Source organism: Fusarium fujikuroi, chromosome FFUJ_chr12 (genome assembly GCF_900079805.1).
Source record: "Fusarium fujikuroi IMI 58289 draft genome, chromosome FFUJ_chr12".
In the NCBI taxonomy this organism is placed as follows: domain Eukaryota; kingdom Fungi; phylum Ascomycota; class Sordariomycetes; order Hypocreales; family Nectriaceae; genus Fusarium; species Fusarium fujikuroi.
In genome coordinates, this window is record NC_036633.1 from 513,204 (window position 1) to 531,557 (window position 18,354).

At 47.9% G+C, this 18,354-nt stretch overlaps 5 protein-coding genes; 3 read left to right on the forward strand and 2 right to left on the reverse strand.

Moving 5' to 3' along the window:
- Positions 1-1,717: 1,717 nt before the first annotated feature.
- On the reverse strand, positions 1,718-2,934 carry FFUJ_14144 (uncharacterized protein; the record flags this gene model as incomplete). XM_023571218.1 has 2 exons in its annotated part: positions 1,718-2,106; positions 2,235-2,934. The coding sequence occupies 2 exons, from the start codon at positions 2,932-2,934 to the stop codon at positions 1,718-1,720; spliced, it is 1,089 nt and encodes a 362-aa protein (XP_023438268.1).
- A 761-nt stretch (positions 2,935-3,695) lies between these two features.
- On the forward strand, positions 3,696-4,577 carry FFUJ_14143 (uncharacterized protein; the record flags this gene model as incomplete). XM_023571220.1 has 2 exons in its annotated part: positions 3,696-4,013; positions 4,155-4,577. 2 exons carry the CDS (start codon positions 3,696-3,698, stop codon positions 4,575-4,577), a joined length of 741 nt encoding a protein of 246 aa, XP_023438269.1.
- A 5,587-nt stretch (positions 4,578-10,164) lies between these two features.
- FFUJ_14142 (uncharacterized protein) lies at positions 10,165-10,728 on the reverse strand (the record flags this gene model as incomplete). Its single annotated transcript, XM_023571221.1, has 1 exon — positions 10,165-10,728. One exon carries the CDS (start codon positions 10,726-10,728, stop codon positions 10,165-10,167), a length of 564 nt encoding a protein of 187 aa, XP_023438270.1.
- Positions 10,729-14,417: 3,689 nt separating this feature from the next.
- Positions 14,418-14,811, forward strand: FFUJ_14141 (uncharacterized protein; the record flags this gene model as incomplete). XM_023571222.1 has 2 exons in its annotated part: positions 14,418-14,631; positions 14,681-14,811. The coding sequence occupies 2 exons, from the start codon at positions 14,418-14,420 to the stop codon at positions 14,809-14,811; spliced, it is 345 nt and encodes a 114-aa protein (XP_023438271.1).
- Positions 14,812-15,987: 1,176 nt separating this feature from the next.
- On the forward strand, positions 15,988-18,193 carry FFUJ_14140 (uncharacterized protein; the record flags this gene model as incomplete). XM_023571223.1 has 5 exons in its annotated part: positions 15,988-16,643; positions 16,697-16,869; positions 16,953-17,099; positions 17,158-17,809; positions 17,866-18,193. The coding sequence occupies 5 exons, from the start codon at positions 15,988-15,990 to the stop codon at positions 18,191-18,193; spliced, it is 1,956 nt and encodes a 651-aa protein (XP_023438272.1).
- Positions 18,194-18,354: the final 161 nt, after the last annotated feature.

The following is an 18,354-nucleotide window of genomic DNA, read 5'->3' on the forward strand; positions in this document are numbered from 1 at the left end:
TGAAAGAGTATGACTGTCAATGTCTTTGAAGGAACGTGCACGAGTATTAGAGGCCTACCGGTGGATAAAGCATAAGGAAAGCATTTTGTCTACATAGAGTATGACTGCTTTTGGGCTACTATTAGACTCTTACCATGAAGATCAGGTGACAGAGTACTGTCAGTGGTGGATACCAAATCTAAGGAATTCTTGGGACCTGTTGAACTGTCTATCGCCAGAAGTGATTTTCCTTGCCTCAAGTTGAGCTCACTATCAGTGAGACCATTTGAATTCGGTCCTACGATCTTGCCTGCCGTGCCATTCAGGATGCATATTCTTAAGATTCTCGCCGCTGCAGGCAAACCCTTGCCAGGGATATGGACCAGTTATCTATCCCACTAGAACCTCAGACCAAAAACATAAGTGCAGAAAAGGGGAGCCACTAAACTGGATCGGTCATGGTGATCGAGATGACATCCAAGTATATCATCGCAGCTGGCTGGCATTTTGAACGTGGCAAGGCCATGATTGGCATCTGGAGGTCGTGTGGAAATATAGTTTTTGGCTGGCATGAAGGTGTCGAACCTAGTGTCGGAGTCCTAACCTGGCCTTGGCCTCCAGTTCAAATGCCAGCCTGTGGAGGGATGAGAGTTTGTTTCTAGGTACTCAGTGTAACCAAGACTTTCAAGTCCACCCGCCTTGAGCTATCGTTCCCCAATGTCAGCGAGGCAAAGCGTCCAAGATATTATTTGGCAAGGCTGCTCTTCCTGTAGGATCCGTCGCTGGGAGCATCATCAACTAATTTTTCGATGTTTCCAGAGCCCATTCCCAGGACTCTCAGCATAGCGTCATTCTATCCACTCGTAACAGAAACTCAAAATTATCTACAGGAACGACAAGAAGTACAGTTCACACTTTATTAATGGGTTGACTCTGTTTGACGTAAAACCCTCGATGTTGGAACCGGGGTTATGCTTTTTCGCCAGTGGAATTAGGGGGACATTCATCGTAGGAGCAGTGTTTTTCGCAGGAAGAGCAATCCGATTATAGTGGTGGGGTCGTGCTAGGAGATGTCTAGCAACACATCGTGACCGCCAACAAGTTTCTGAACACCAACCAATGAACCAAGCCAACAAGATGAAATGAAATGAAGCGTCATTCTTTCATTTAGCGCATCAAGCGTGGCGAAGCTTCAATCAACTCAAAAGACAGATATTCTTTGGCGCATCCCATGTCTAGAGGCTGACCGGCCAGTCTTGCCATTGAGATACCACTCTGAAGAAGCGAATCGCCCGCATTACTCGACAGGATGGGTAAGGCAGCGTGTAGGACAAACTTCTTACGGTATAGGTAGCCTCAGTAAGTAAAACCAACGGCCGGCGTTATGAGTCAAGCAGAGAAGACGCTGTTGATGAATGGGGTTTTTTAAAATTTCGATACCAGTCTCTTCGATCCTCATGTAAATCACCTTTCTGTCTTGCACTTCTACTAATGAGCCGATGAGTCCGAGCCTGGATTCTTGCACCCAAGACTTAGAAACCAAGCCTCATGTCCCTTTGGCACATGTGTGGGTGAGAACTTATGTGATTGACCTTTACGATGATAACTTTTGTTAATAAGACAATATTGTCCTATGTGGCGGCTACTCTTTATAAATAAGGTCGCAGGATACATAAGCAGCTACCCAATTACCTGGCCAACATGCCCAACTATCCAGTTCCTCTTTCAAGATGTACCATCAATAGTCATCGCCCGATATCCTTCTCCCGATATCTTGTCTAAGGTCCTCTCCAAAGTCCCTCAAGTTCTCTTGAGTGACCATGTTGTCGTTGATACCTGAGCACGTTTCATCGAGCTCTTTTACCTCCTGTTGTACCTCCCAGAGCTTTGCGTCGTAGCCTTCGAAGTCGATGTTGTCGTTTTGTCGTTGGAGAGCTTCAATCTCCTGTTCTGCTGTCTTGATTCTCCTTCGCAGATCCTTTATCTCCTTTTGTGCTGTTTTAATTCCCTTCTCAACCGTCTGGCCTGCCGATGCAGCCATGCTTACACCTGGCCCTGGTCCTCGTTTTTGGTCATCGAGGGCTTTTTCCAGTCGTGTCTTTCCTTTTCCAACGTAACCACCCTTTCCTGTAGCTCTTGCACTGTTTGACTATCCTTGACGTGCTTCTCCTCCTAGGAAGTTTTCCATAAGTCGAGGGCAGCCATTTTTTGACTTAGGTCTTCAAGAGTCTCAGCCCCCGACGGGCTTGTCTCACTCTCATGGTCAATTAGCTCTCGCCGTGGTCTTTTTCTCTTCTGTGTTGTTGTGTCCAAAGACGATGATGGAACCTCATCGTAAGCAGGTAGTTCGTCCGACTGGGGAGTGAGACAGGCAATCTGGGCGCCTTGACCTTGATAAAGGCTCTGCAGGTCAAGATGTCTCTTGCGAGTGAGTCGGTGACGGCCCCCATTCATTGCGTTGCGGATGGAGTTTAGGTCAGCCTCATGTGAAGCAGTATGGTTGATGTACACGGAGAAAGACGTCATTTGTGATATTACACGAACATTATCGAGGACAGCACCGGACTGCGTTTTACCTTGCATTGGCTGTTCTTTGGTGTACAGGGGAATGAGGACCGTAATGTTCTCATTGAGCTTAAAATCGAGGCCAAGGACTTGGGAGATGTGTTTTCCCCTCACGGGTTGGGGGACTGTCGCGAGGACCTGAAAGGAAAAGGTCTCGATGGTGGAGAGCGGTATGCTCAGAATGAGGGATGATAGTTTGGGTGCTTTCTTATCGGTAAGCTTGAGATACATAGGTACCCAGATTTCGAAGAGGGAGACCGTCTCATCGACTCTTGTTTTGAATGTTAGGGTGCTCTGCTTGGGATCTGGCTCGGCCAGGTACTTGAAGGTATCACCGCTTGGCCAGCCAACGACAGCGGCCGTAGAGATTTGAGGATTTATCTCTGACATATTGCTAGAATCGTGTAGGACACGACTATGTTGTTCTGAGAGAAATGAGAGCGAATGTAAGATTAATTTACTTGAGGGCAAGCAAGTCGGTCATTGAATTAACTTCACCTGGTAGGCAACAATAACACACATCGGCTCGGGCTGGAAGATTCGCCGTGTGGCTGTTCTAAATTTAGCCTCTTAGATGTGGCGCCAATCTGTCACTGGCACAAAAGGTCACATGATCACGCGTTTTCTAGCTGCCCCGCAACGCGCCCCACGTTCATGCCCCTCCTCTCCAACTTCATCTCCAACTCTCCCTCACCACCAAATCTTCTCCCCCTTCACAAGCACACAGCACAAGTCCAAAGACCCGGTGAACCGCCACTACAGGCCGCTATAAAATTCCGACTTGTACCCCATCAAACGAGCGCGATGCCTCCTTTCTTGGAACAACCGGGGCACTGTAGACGGGGCCTGGTTCAGCGCCCGCCGGCTTTGATTCGGGGGCCTGACGCTTGATCTTGCCGGCTATGATTCGGGAGTCAACAGGTTGCCGGTTGGTGTAGTAACTGGTTTCTACTTTGGTCCCCTGGGCTGTGTGTACTGTGTTGAATAGGTGCGTCGACGCTCGCTCTTCTCTTTGGCTAACTCTGTCACAGGTTCGTCAATCCACGCACCCACCCGCGACCTCTTCCTTCTCGGGATACCAATGATCTTTCGCCGGCCGCGAGAATATCCTCATAGCCTCCACCAAACTCAAGATTTAGCTATTGAATACGATGGAGCCAGCCGATGTTACTCAAATCAAGACCCGAGGCCAACACGATGCCTTGGAAACAACGGTGGCGCGCAAGACGGCACAGCGCCGTCCTGCTGTCGGATCTCCGATGCCAACTCTTATCTGCCTCGCTTATGCTAGCTTCCTTGTAGAGCTGGGCGAGCACCTTGTTGGTAAGACGCCTGATTGCCATCCATTCTCGGAGCTAGCGTGCTCCGTAGATCCGCCATTAGACACCCTTTCTGCAGCCCTCCGCCCTGCCCAAGTTCATACATCATTCGATTCTCGCTCTTACACCGTCGCCCCTCGACATACTCCAGTTCCCGATACAAGGTCCTCGAGACTAAAGGGCTGTCAGCAACCTCCCCAAGCATAACCTCCTCCGACATGTTCAGCAAGCGAAACCCCCAAACTTATATACAACGATGGCAACAGCCTATTGGTCGTCTGACTGCTTTAGCTATCTGCCCCAAAAACTCTCCATCCTGCTTTTGCCTCTGCACAAAAGGGACACTTCCTTCAGCATGCTCTCAGAATGCCAGCCGCTTATCACATCGAGGGCCGCCACGCTTTTTCGATACCACGGTCGCCTAAGGTTGAAGTACAACAGCTGCATGTCAAAAGCACAAGGTTTCTTTCATCGCCTCTCGACACCTCCACCATAACGACCTATGAAGAGCTCGCGTCATTGCTCATATCAGCGTCTTCATCGACATCTGAGATCTGCCGCCCTACGGTATTGACCAACAGGAACAAGTCAAGAGATCATGTCAGAGAGTCTGCTTCAATCGCACATCAATTCACCTCCCACAAGTTCCTCAAGACCGGCAAGTCTCGCCAACACTACGACGAAATATCCTTGGAAAGCTCTCCAACATCTTAGCATTAGCCAGACGAAGTCCACCAAGCGACGCTTGACCGCCGATCAGCACATCGCCGACCTAACGACTTAGCGGTTTACCTCAGTCTATCAGACCGTGGTTCTCGATACACAAGTATTATTGCCCACAAGAAGAATAGCCCCCTTGGGCTCACGGCAGCGACATCGCGTATACGAAATAAAACGCCTCCTCCCCAAAGGTTCAGAAGTCATACTATAAGATAGCCATCAATCGAATACGCATTTCACCATTTCAAAATTGAGCCCAAACCAGGCCGATACCTCGTTCCCCCGTTCTAGCTCATTTTCCTCCCGTAACGGTCACTTTCTTGTAGATATACTCAATCATGCTTACGGATCGACTACCAGGGCAAGCGGTAGGCTACTGTGACAGCACTGTTTGCAAGTCTGGTCTGCTCTCCCAATGTCACACATATCATCCGACACCCCATATCATAGATTTGGTCATGTCAGCACGAGCATGAAGGTGGGAAATCTCCAAGCACTAGCAGAAAAGGCAGAGCGTCCGAGGCACGTCCCTCTCCCCTACGCCTAGATCAACAAGGTTGGCAGTCAACGCAGCTTCACAATCAGGATCTCCCTCTGGCCGATTTGCTTGCGGGATGCCATTTGTCCAAGTTGCCCGGCACATATCGTTAAGCCATAAACTCTTATGCTTTCTTTCTCTCAACCGCGACAAACTTCTCACACCAACCAACTCGGTCTGACGGCCTCCTGATCCAGCATGACAACCTTCTTCGTTGGGTTCGTTCCGGCCACGATTCACTGCCTCAATCACCTGATCATGCCGGCGTCTCGCAGATCAGTGCGTCGCTTCTGCATGGCCCAGCATGGCCGATACAAGTCCTGTGACGACCACCAACTCAAGTGACCTTTCTTTATTCTTCTGCTTTGACCATGGCAGCGTTGCCGGACTTCGTAACGGTTATGGCCTCTTCAACGTTGGAGGTCTCCGTGAATGCCGTCATGTAAGCATATCTCTAGATTTCTAGAGCGTCTCTGTATCTTTGGGGTTGCTGCGATTCTCATCAAGACGTTCTTCGATATCTTCGGTCTTATTTTATGGCACGGCGTTTATTCCGATCTGGCGCTCGTGTTAAGCTGCATTGGTACTATCCATATTGGAATAGGTTCTGATGGTAGTCTTGTCATTCGTACTCAGACCAAATCTGCCGCTTGTATGTGCTCAGTGGTTGGCTTAATGTTCATGATATGATCTACCTGGGGTTCGGAGTCCGGGTCTCAGTCCGATGGAGTTCCAAGTCTAGGCCGGCGTCTGACTTCATATCGTCCGCCGGGGAAAACGTTCTGGCGGCTTTGCTACTCTTCTAGCTGTTCTGCCCGAGGGAAACCCAGGACTTGCAGATGATTGCGTGGATCACTTCTAGAAGAGTTTTCGACGTGGGGTTTGTTGAGATGGTGTCCTTGAAAAGGTGCTACTCTGGCGAAAGTTGAGAGGTACAGAACGTGGTACGCTCCTGGATCTATTAGACTTCCCTCGTCGCTGCTGAGGAATTCCTGTTCTTGCATAGCAATTACCTGCTTTTCGGTATCTGATCGTTCTTACTATTCGACTTTTGAGCCAAGTCTTCTTCGAGTACCTCAAGACCCCTTTTTATGATCACAGCAACAAGCTTTTGAGCTACATCTATGGCGATATTTACTGGGTCGCCGCCTGGGAAACTTCCAGGCCATTTACAGAAGACCTCGAAACTCCATACAGGCGTCACCACTGCTCTTGTTCCAGGGTTGTGGAATCTTGGCTGGGCAAGGATCATCAGGCGTATTGGGCCACTTTCGCGCCTTGATCAGTACCACCCGGTTATATAATGCTTTGAAGGCCTTGAGACTAGAGGTATCATGTCGTGCCTGGGTCAGCGAATTGAGTTCGCTTTTAAGTCCCAGCCCTCGCTAATCTGAGCACGTTTCAATACTCACCTTGCCCAACACATGACATCAGAAGCGGTGTTATTGTACCTTTCTGGCTTCACAACTCATAGCGAAGCGAAGTGAATATTCATCGGGCCAAACAAACTCTAGTAATGGAGTTGCAGAGACAGTGCTTCGCCTGTCTCGTAACATCGAGAGGCTCCAAGTGGAAACCAAAACGACTCTTTTCTTCACAAGGGCGCACTCCCCTTCTTGGAATCTAAACATCAAGCAATTTTCACAGAGAATCAACCTTGAGCTTGTTCTACCTCCACCTGGGAAGCATACTTCTTCAACAAGCAGCCTCAACCTCCCGATGGACAATCATTGGAATAGCTCAAAGCTCAAGGCTTAGTGGCCCCGGCCACCAGAAACGTAGGATTGTGAGTCAATTTCTCGTCCCTCTGATGATGTCAAGCAACCATGAAGCGAGTGGAACTGAGGAACGCTGCGCAACCAGTATACTCAATCTCGCTCCACCTCTGCAGAAAAGCTTCGAGGCCGGAAAGATGGCTTTCCTAACTACAGCAATCCCATAGCGTAAGCGTGTCACTTGGCCTCAATCCTGTGGTGGCACGTAACAGGTCGGCATGCAAACTATTGGTCAACCAGATAAAATAACTCGGGGTAAGCCTGGGATGCCATTCGAGCAAAATAACGTGGAATTAGCGATGAATTTTGTCGGTTTCAAAGTCATGAGAAGATTGCCACATCAGAAACCTCATTACGGGAGGGGAATGGTGGCCCAGGAATAGGGACCCAGGCCACCCAATACAGACCAGGACATGAATCCTGTCTTTTATCCTGTTTCGACTTCATCAACAGCCCAGGCAAAGGCCAAATAACTTTCAGGATGTTCTTTGTTACCCTGGCGGAACACAGCCCGTTTCATCCCAATCATTCAGCCCACGGCTCTTATCTCATTGCCTCCCTTGGAGACATCCATTATCGCAGCTTCATTCCATGAATCAAGGGGCAAAAAGCCTTCTTGTTCTAGAGCAGATTCAGCAATCGTGGCTCTGGAGAAGGCTTAAGAGCCGCGATACAAAGCTTCGTAGTAATCGAACTTAAGAGGAGACTGGTGGTTTCAATAGGTAGAAATGCCGTGGATCGACTGCTATCTTATCCTTCGCGCGGCGGTTTCCACCACAAACCTGGTATCTGCTTATGATCTCAGCAATAACCGAGTTGGATGTCCAGGTATTCTACAGGAAAGAATAGACTCTGAGCTGCGGGAATTGCAAAGGCTCAGAAGCCATGGTGTAATAACGATTTGCCACCGATAGTGGGATGCTCGGGAAGCTCGCTAAACTTGACAATAAGTACAATATTGACCTCAGCGGCCGTCACCTAGAGCTCTATCCACTCATACCTAGTCTAGTATTGTGGCTGCCTGCAAGGCCATCCATGGCGCTCCTATCAAGGATATCGAGTCTCACAACACCGACGAGGCATAGGCAAAACGAAACATTGTCAAATTCTGCATTTATAGCTGAAATATGTACAAGATTAGGCTCAAATCGGTTATCGTGGCTCAGAAGAGAGCACACCTGCCAGAGCAACCATACCAGGCGGAGACCCAACCTCAGTAGCAGACCGAAGAACAGCCATGAAAAAGTCAGCATCATTACACAACGTCCGAGTCGAAGCGCATCTGTATTGTCTAGAAGTCAAGAACAAGGTCAAGCATGTCGTTGGTTGGTATGAAAGACGGCCTCGGTCATGACAGAGTTCTTCCCTGCGACAACACCCCAGAGGCCTTTTATATTCAAATGTACCTGCACCTATGAGTCCCATACCAAGTCGTATGATCACAGAATAGTGACATGCTGCCTAAAGTATGTTTTTGAGACTCTTACTCGGAGATCGTAGACAAGAAGATGATGCTTTCAAAGCGCTTCTCAAATTGTATGCAAGCTCAGTTCTGGTGCTCCGCTTAAGTCTCTGTCACGACAGAAGAAATCGTTGCTTACTGGATTAAGGAGAAGAATGGCCTACGGATCACATTGTGAATGGATGATCGAAAGATCCAAGCGAGGTCCGAACCTCTATCGAGCATTCTGTGATATGAGACTGAGGACCTGTTCTCGTCAGGAGCAGGATCAAAGAAAAGGGTTACGTATTGCAATGAGATCTATCCCTGCTATCGCTGTCGTTCCGTTTGTCAACAGTTGTGGGTGAGGTCGACGTTGTTCCCTGATCCCTCGTGGACTTCACTACTATATTCGATACATTGGTTCCCTGATTTCCGACTCGAGTGCCCGTCTTGAGATCCTCCATCCTTAGTAGACATCTCACCTCCTGGCGCAGGATTCGACCGCCAATATGTTGACTTTCTTGCGAGAAGTCCTGGAGTTGTTTTTGACAAGGCGGCACTACACTAATCGGGGTCATTCGAGGATCCTAAGGCTAATTCTCATTCGTAGCACTTACAATCTTCTTCTTCGAACAATTCTTTCCTACCAAAGCTCTGGCTTTGAGACACCGAATTTCCGGTTTCTCTTAGCTATCTGCTTTAAGCTTCGTCCTTCTCCTCACTCTCGAATCACTCCATTCATACTAAATAAGGCTATTCTCTGAGACCATGTGAGGGATGAGATCGATTCCAATTTTTTGACTCTATGATCTTATCTAGGCAGATGGAACTTCTCGGTGATGACATATTCTTCTGCTGTCTTTCTCTCATCTACACTTCTGGCATAATAGTCAACCTCCCCTCTCTTTCCACGAATAGTCTTACATCCTAAATGGCGATTTACCTCACCTTTATTGCTTCATTCATTTGTTGCTTGGCCTCTCAATCGGCTCTGGCTTATCGTCTAATAATTCTTGTGGCAGTTATGCAGTACATCCAGAGCTGAATCAAGCAGAACTCTCGTTTTTGACTTCAGATCCGCTCCATTGAATGCAACTGCTGATCGTTAGATCAACACCTGTAACCTAATTCCCGCATCCATCAGGAAACGGTAAATACGTGGTCAATCAATCTTCGATAGCAGAATGGCCGAGACGATCAATGAGTCTAGAAACGTGGTTGTTCAAGACGTGCTGCGCATATACAAAAACACCAACACCGTGATCAAGTGATGACGCGGGAACATTCCGCCGCTAGCCTGTCAAGGCCGTGATGGGGGTCTTGTTACAAGCACTGACGAGCACAGTAGCTTCATATGCTTAATTCATTATTTCTACTTCAGCTTGCGGCTGATATGCCTCGGTTGAATGTGGATGTTATGTATTTGCCATTTGATGACGATGTTGTAAATTTTGGATTAAGACAAATTGAGGCTTTGAATTCATGCGTGCATGAGATGGATCGATCAAAGAGCCAACATCACGTAAAGCTCGTTAGAATTTAATCTAGTTCTTACAACATATACGAACCGAGGGGAACAAGTTTATTTTGACCTCTTTGCAGTGATTTTCACGGCCAAGCAGCTGTATTGAATGAGTCGTCTTTCCTACCCTTGGCTACCCTAAGCCAGATCAACGGTGGCGCTCGCTTCTCCCCTGAACCGAAATCATCACAGGGAATCGCAAAGCGCTGCTAACATGGAAAATGGGTCTTACAGCTATACTTAGCAGATATCGGAAGAGAGGATTTCTTGAATCAGTTGATCTTGATTGTGCACCTGGGTCACTAATGATCAGTTCGCAACCTTGATAAACTCCCACAAAGTGCCCCATAGTCCTCTCGGTACAAGCCGCTTCCATCCTCCTTGGCAGAAACCTGTCTCTGCTTCCAAAAGAACAAGGCCTGAATCTGGTACACGCCACCCTCCACATGACGTAGAGTAAAATCCTCCCAGCCCATGTGATGGTAAACCTTTGCGTAGAAATCCCACCAAATGTCGTGACCCAGAAAGGTCCCCATAGCAACATTCCTGAAACCTCTAAATCCGTCTCTCTCAATGCATTGCCACTGTGCCTGTCCAGAAATGTGTGTTTGGGGTTTCTCCAGATCCATCTGCTCAAGGCTTAGATGGCCATTGCGGCACGTGAGGACACGGCCACGGGCAATGTCGTGGATGAGATATTTGCCGTCGTGGTGAGGATTAGATTTGCGAGTGAGACCAAAAGAACTATTCGAGGCTACACCAATATCTGTTGAAGCAGGTGTGTACATTGGAGTGTCTATTCCGCCACTGGAATCATCAGGCCAGTTCGCACCAGCATCAGCTTCGGAAACGGCGCGAGGTGTCATCACCGCAACGCTCAATACAGTGCTTGATATTGCTGCTGATGGACTTGTATTCTCAGTTCAGGATAATGATCGAGATGGTACAGATAAGTGCCAGTAGATTCGGCAATCGAAATTTGACTTTAGGTGTTGTTGTTGCATGGATGGATATATGACATTACCCCGCTCTCTTTTTTGTACTGTTGGCTGCGTGGTTGGCTGACTGATAGCAAGTAACTAATCAGAGAGTTGAGTTTACCGACCCACTTTAAGCCTCGTAAGGTCGATAATTGCCAGGGTGTAGAGTTGAGTTGACTCGATCCTATAATGGAAGAAGAGCGATGATCAGAATAAGGGTTTGTCAGGCGTTTGCCGCAGAACACGACGCGACCTGTTCCACCTGTTTTAGCTCTAGCCTCACGATTCTACTACCTATTTGGGATCAAGATGTGCTTCCAATTGGGTCAGCGTCGCAAAGCTAATCGCTAGGCGAGTCAGTAAGGTGGATCTTTGTGATTAGCATTTCCTTCCTAGTCTGGAGATAAATCTGACTGAGCCAGCCTTCGACGCTGGTTTGCCTGGAATGCCATTCAAGCCAAGACTCCTAAGAGTTCTGAGGTCGTGTTGCCGGTGACGAAGATAAGGTGCCAGAGTACCTGTAGTTTGACCATATTGCGTACCTGGCATTCTCCGCATAAGTCTGGGACCCTTCTGCCTTCTTTCTTAGAAGGGTGAGCACGCTGATTGTATGAAAGAGATCGTTCATTGGCAGGCCGCCATGGTAGTGATGATGCAGCCAATGTTTCTCGAAAGTTCCCGATATCCAGCATAACAGGGCAGCTTCGTTTGCGCAGTTGGCTTCCCCATTTATATTTCAGCACCGATCGTAAGATCCAAAGGAAGAGCCCTTACTCCATAGTGTAAATCTTCTGTCTTATCGGGCTCCCTATTATGGTAAATGCTGTGGTTGAGGCTTAACAATCATTGGATAGAAAGCCTTGCCCCCGTGAGCAGTTTCAAAGAAACATCTGGTCCTCAGTCGGCAGAACATTAAGACAATTGATCTCTTATTCTCTTGTTTCTATAGCGGAAGACATCCATGGACATGCCCAGGAAGGGTCTGTACGTGTCTGGCGTGTGAGGGTAAGAGCTGGTGCGGGCGACAGTGTGCCGTCGTCTTCCACGTCAAATTCATCAGCAGTCTTGACCGGGGCAGATAAGCGAGATGGCTGGGATTTATACCAGAAACAAAGTCGGCAATGCAGGTAGAAATCGTAGCAGCGTATGCAGTAAGCGATGTAAATAGTCGCTCTGATGGAGAGGGAGAATGCCGCCGACATAATCCCGCGGGTACACGATAATGAGCTTAATAGTGACGGCGTGGGAGGATAACACGCGCCGTCCTCCAGGAGAAACGTCCGAATTGACGAATATTGACCGCCACGATCACAACCCATCCGAGGTTATGGAACCCACTGAGAGCGAGAGCCTGCACCTTGTAAAGCAAAGATCAGAACCTGAATGTTCTGCATCAGCGCAGCACTAAGAAAGCCGAGGAAATAAAGTTCAGAGCCTCTCTTCTAAGTGATGAGCAGATTTGGCGAGTCTTGTAAGAACTAATCTCGTAGGATTTCAGACGAGTTTGTTGTTCCACCTGGCTGGCATGATCGCCAACCCTTCAGCACTTGAGATCGATTGTGCTGCACTGCAGTTAGACATTTCCCACTTTGAGATCATTAATTTACTTCCGACATGCTTCTAAGGGCTCTGTATGACCTGATCCCCGAGAGTGATCATATTCGAGATCTTTGTATGGTCGTGAATATGGCAATCAAGTGGGACTGGCTGATTTAAATCTTTGCACAGATTTACTGTCTATAAACCAGTCTGATGCCGCCGCTGTGCGCATTTTCCTTATCGGTCTCGTTATACTTAGTTACAAAATCCAAGCCAAAATTGTCTTGGAAGTAGTTTACTTCTTTCTGACTAGGAATTTTACACCAATTCGCCGTGTTTTTGTTCTTTAGGCGCGGTCATCAGGGACGGATCGGGGAAAGGCGCTTCCATCATGTACCAGTAGACCAGGCTGAGCAAAAGCTGATTCCTCAGTCGCAACATCGACTGTCCTGTCATTCCCGCCAGCTCAGCCTAGCACTAAAAGATTAAGGAGCCGAGTAGAGATACAGGAAATTGCAAAAATGACGAATCGACGAAGAAAAACGCCAGGTGGCCACCGCCATAACAAAGCCCAAGGCCATCCATGCAAGGCTTGGGTTTCCCCTCAGAGACATACTTCAATTGTAAGACTTACTGTAAGCACTTCACTTCACTGACTGCCAGACCGGCGCAGAACAATATCAAAGGGTTAGACGTGGCATAAATATCTGATCTGGAAATGAAAGATCAACACTCAGAGCCCTTCTCAGTGCGCTATCTTCAGAGGAGCGTCAATCGTCATTACATAGAGCAGGTCTTGAAGTTGCGATGCATCGCGAGTGGAAATGAAAATGCCCCAACGTCCAGCACATCTCCAAGGCATCAGGCGGCATAACTATCTGTAATGAGTTGGAGTTGGAATTGTAAGTAAGTCACCTCAATACGCGACCTCGGTGCCAGCAAGGAGAAGTATACTGCTCAAGTGAATGCCTCACTCCCTCACCGAGCCGCGAATTCACCCATATCACGAGAAGTCGAGGAAAATGACTGGAATGATAAAGCACGCTAACATCCCAAAACAAAACACGCAATATAGAGTAAGGAGATTGAGTGTAGTAAAATTATTGCCTGAGACGTGGCCTGCATCACTACCGAACAATTCTTCTTACTTCCGCCAATGCCGACTCGACAGATTCTCCACGACGAGACTCGGACCAGTGTGCTTACCCACCGCTATCCCGTTTCCAAAGACAGGTGAGACATCGATTGCACGCCTCGGCTCAAGCTCTATAGCCCTGGGTATACACATAACTCTCGAGGATGACGGAAAAGATAACGTCAACTCTGAACAGCAACCTCCAGTGCGTCTGATATAGCTACTGAGGGCTGTTATATGTGTAAAAGGCTAGCCATCTTGTCACGGCACTGATCCGCCTTACCAATAACAACAACAACCGCCATCGCAGACAGCGAATAGCTGGGCCAGGGTGCTGGTAGACGCCAAAGATCACTCAGGCGACCACGTCGTGGCCAGGGAGACAGATATGAACTCCAGTGCTCTTATCATCAACACTGCCTTCATATTCCCCATGCCGCCGATGCTTTGGCTCTTACAGAGTTTTCAATCATGCAGGTTGAGATGAGTTAGTTTCCTTGATGGTTTGGGTTTACGTTATGGTGCAAGGACCGATCCTCAAAACCCCTTACGTTGAGATCCATGGCTTCAGTCGTGGTTTCGGGCTTGGCTCTCAGTTGATCACCCCGGCCATCGACAAATATTCGAATCTTTCTTCTGTTGATGGAACCAAGTGCTTCTTGTTCTGATGCGGTTGCGAATTCGCAAAATTGCAAGGATAGAATGATAGGCAGTGTATGAGGGAAACAAACGGCGCCTCGTGGGTCGCAGCAGGTTTTCTAGCTGTTGCCTACAAGACTGTTGATATTTTAGCCATTGTGACATTTCCGCTAGATTTCAATATCATTCAGATAAATATCCTGGGTACAACATCAGCTCGATTCCCTGGTGAAATGATAAGAAGGCACTTACAACGATCAAGATGAACTTTAGCGACACCATCGACGTCGCACACGGAACTCTGACTTCACAAGTACAAATTGCAGACATATCATTCCTGCTCCTGGAAGACCGTGGTTTTCCGGTCAGTATATGGTTCGATCTAAGGCCTCAGCCTGGTAAAACGGTGTATTTCTATCAGCAGATAGCATCCAGCTTTTATCCCGCCAGCACATTATCCTTTACCTTCTCCCCTCGTATGTAATAGTTGGAGTTTTAAGGAGCATCTAAGCCTTACTGAAATAGCATATGCGGCTGTTGCTCCTGATGCGCTGATGGGAGGCATTGCTGTTTATGCAGCTGACAGATTGGGAAAACTAGAAGCAGGCTTCAACTTCTATGCTAAGCTCGTTCTCAGCATATCCTCTATGCTGTAATTCTAGAATCGAAATTTCGGCTAATTTCTCTTATAAGATCGGAATTAGGCCCGTCGATAAGTGGTCTACGTGCTTCCAGGCTGAGCTACGCATCAATTGTCGGCCTTTAGGAGGAGTTGTTTACTTTAACGGGACAGTTATCGAGTTTCCAGTTAACTTCGGTGACCAATACAAGTCTTCGAAGAAGTGATGCCTTGGGGTATTTGTCAAGGCTTGCCTCAAGAAGTATGACAAGTCGCCTATTGCAGATCATATCTTCTCATTGAGGGGGGGAGGCAGGACCTTTGAATACGGCATCCAGAGACCCTCAGAAGCCTGATTCTCTGTGAACTGTTAGCGGATATGCGCCCATATCTAGCGTGGCTTCTCGCGTTCCTGCGACATCTGTCGATTTTATCGATATTTCACATGATCTGTTAAGGAAAGTGCAGTCAAACCGCAGACTCTTGTCCCCGCCAATGCAGCTCACTGGAGAAGCAAAAGAATCAGGGACTGGATATATAAAGGTCCGGTAGGGGCCTTTTCCATGTTGCCCCGTCAGTGATGAGCAGATACACGTGATCTGGTGTAGCCTTGATCTCTGTTTTCGTTCCCACTTGGAGTTCCCCGATCGGCTGGCTGGGCTGGATGTACCATTTCGCCGATGCTACTGCATGTTGGTCGCCAACACATGCAAGAATGTGGCACGGACTTACGATAGGGGTACCAGCAAATAGTTCAAGGGCATCCTAATGACAGCATTTAAAGCCTTGATGAGAAGGGGCAATCTACAGTTCACCTGTACTGGCAAACTTTTGGTGGCTATAATAAATGAAAACGACTACGTTAAATCGGGGCGGCTACTAACTAAAATGCTAGATATCCATTGGTGTTCAGTATCAGCTTGAAGGCCCCATGGTTTTGAAACATCATTATCTTACTCCACAAACAAGCATATTTCGGCGAAGTGTTTTTCGGTTTGAGAAATTAAATTAGAATTTACTGCATAGGGAAGGTGTGGTGGTTATTGCGTTTCAGCCTCCAGACAAAAGCAAGAAGGCAATTCGGCGAAATAGGAAGTGCTCGTTTAAATTTGATATAAGAGGGAACTTGGTTAGCTGAATGCCTAGTTATCTCATTGCTAATCCACCAAGTCCGTCGGCACTCTTTAGAATGGGTACTTTTCATCAAAATAACATGGAATCCAAACGCAACAGCACCCTGCCTACCTGGCGTAAGCCCATAAACAAAGCCGATGCTGTTGCTCGGCCCACCAGCGTTGAGTCTAAGACGGTTGAACCTGCAAGTGAGCCGCTTTTATTGGACCAAGAAAACGACCCAAACACCCCCACGAAAGCTTTCGACCAAAAGCAATCCGCCAGCGCTATTGGCGTAGTACCCATCAAGGACCAAACTCAAAGGGCGACTTTGAACCAGGAAGATTTTGCCGTTGAGGGATACAGGACAGAGAAAGTTAATCCGTGCGCGGAAACCACCGTCACAAGTAGGGTGAGCTGGGAAAACACCCTGCGGCGAATTATCGAGGGTTGGTGGCAGGAGATGCTTTGCTGTTTAGTCAGCGTCGTCGCTCTAATAACCCTGACAATGACCTTGAAGAAATTCAATAATCAGCCTCTGCCTGATTGGCCGTCCGGTATCACTTTGAATACAGTTCTAGCTTGCATAGCCACCATATGCAGATCCGCATTGCTCATTCCTGTAACAGAAGGTTTAGCACAAGCCAAATGGGTTTGGTTCAAGCAGCCACGGCCGCTCAAGGACTTCGAAGCATTTGACAAGGCGTCAAGAGGCCTAGGTGGTAGCTTGAGTTTGCTCTCTCACACCAAGGGATGGTAAGCTCTGCGTCTCAGATACCCAAGTTCGTACGGTTATTCACAAAAAATAGGTTTGTGGGTATCATCGCTGCATTCCTTTTGAGTACCACGATTGCCACATCAACAATCACACAATTTGCTGTCACATACCCGTCTAGATTTGGCCAAGATGGAAGCAAGGGAAGTGCAGAGGCATGGAGGTTAGGGGAGAACTGGGGGAAGGACGAGTTGGATTATGCTTTCAGTAAGTCACCTACTTCTTACCACTGGCTTCACAATGCACATGCTGTAAAATTTGATTGGTAAATGTCTGACAAATACGCATAGTGAACCAGCCAGCAATTGCAAGAGGTGTCAGGCGAAGGATCAATAATTTGGTGACCGAAACGATCCCCTTTAGAGAACCCAAGTGTGGCTCAGCCAACTGCAGATGGCCAGAATTCCGCACGCTTGCTATAGGATACGAGGTTACGAGTACGTTATATATCACCCCTCCAAGATGGTTGCCCGTCATATCTAAGGTTTTCCCCAGATGTCACCCACCTGATCGAGGCGGATGTCAATTTCCACGATGGTAATCCTAATATCACTCTGCCGAATGGTGTCTGGACTGAACCGGGCAAAAGTCGTGCCAGATTCACTGGCGCCCCAACATTTTCCCTCGGCAGTGGGCCAACCCTAGTACATCAGCATTTGCAAGATGTATCAATACTCCATCATTTTGCCATTTATTGGGATGGATCTAATCTCATTCCTTGGGCAGTCGAAGTATCTCACTATTGGTGCATTGACACTTATCATCCTGAAGTAGTCGACAACGTCGTTCGGATGAACAAGTCGGCGTCTCAGATCCCAAAGTTACACGCATTGCAAGTGGATGATTATGGTGGATACGTGCATTTGGAACTGCCAGGCAAAGAAGACGTCACATGGACCATTGGTCGGCTGAATACGGGCACAATAGCAGCTCAGTTAAACGAATCGCTAAGTGGCTACACTGTCGTTCTGGCAGGGGAACCAAGACGTGATACATCAGGCAGTGACATCTTAGCACAAGCCACCAAAGATGTTTTACAAAAGCTTGCAAGGGGCAATTCCACGCTTGAAATTCAGGAGGCAGAGAAAGCTTGGTGGACTGCCTTGGAGGGCATGGCGGCGAACGTGGCAAACAGTCTCACAAACACGTAAGTTCATCTACTTCTTTATCTGCTGCGCTATATCCTAATACCGGCTCGAACAGACTCCTTCCTGATCAGTCCAACGTCGATGGTGTTTCATTAAATACGGAGGTATACGTCCAGGTTCGGTGGGAATGGTTGGCACTTCTAAGTGTGCAGGTTGCCCTCTCTATCTCTCTTCTGATCTGCATTATTATTGAGTCGGCGAAAGCAGAGGTCGAAATTATGAAAGGTTCGGCAGTGCCAGTATTGTTTGCCATCAGTGCGGTGGACAAGGCTAGGATGGAGAATGGGGACACCGATTTGGATTCACTGAGACAGATGAAGCATTATCAGCAGCTATCTCACGTTAACCTACACAAGGTCGGTCAAAAATGGGTCTTGCAGTAGAGATAGCTCCAGCCAGACGGTTCTAGTTATTCAGTATCATAATTCATCTGGTGGTCATCAACATGTCCAAGTTCGAGTTGGCCGACACTACAGGTCGAGTCAATGTGTACATGTCTGAACTCAATCATCAGGGGGACTCCATGCTTGGAAGAGCTCCGTCT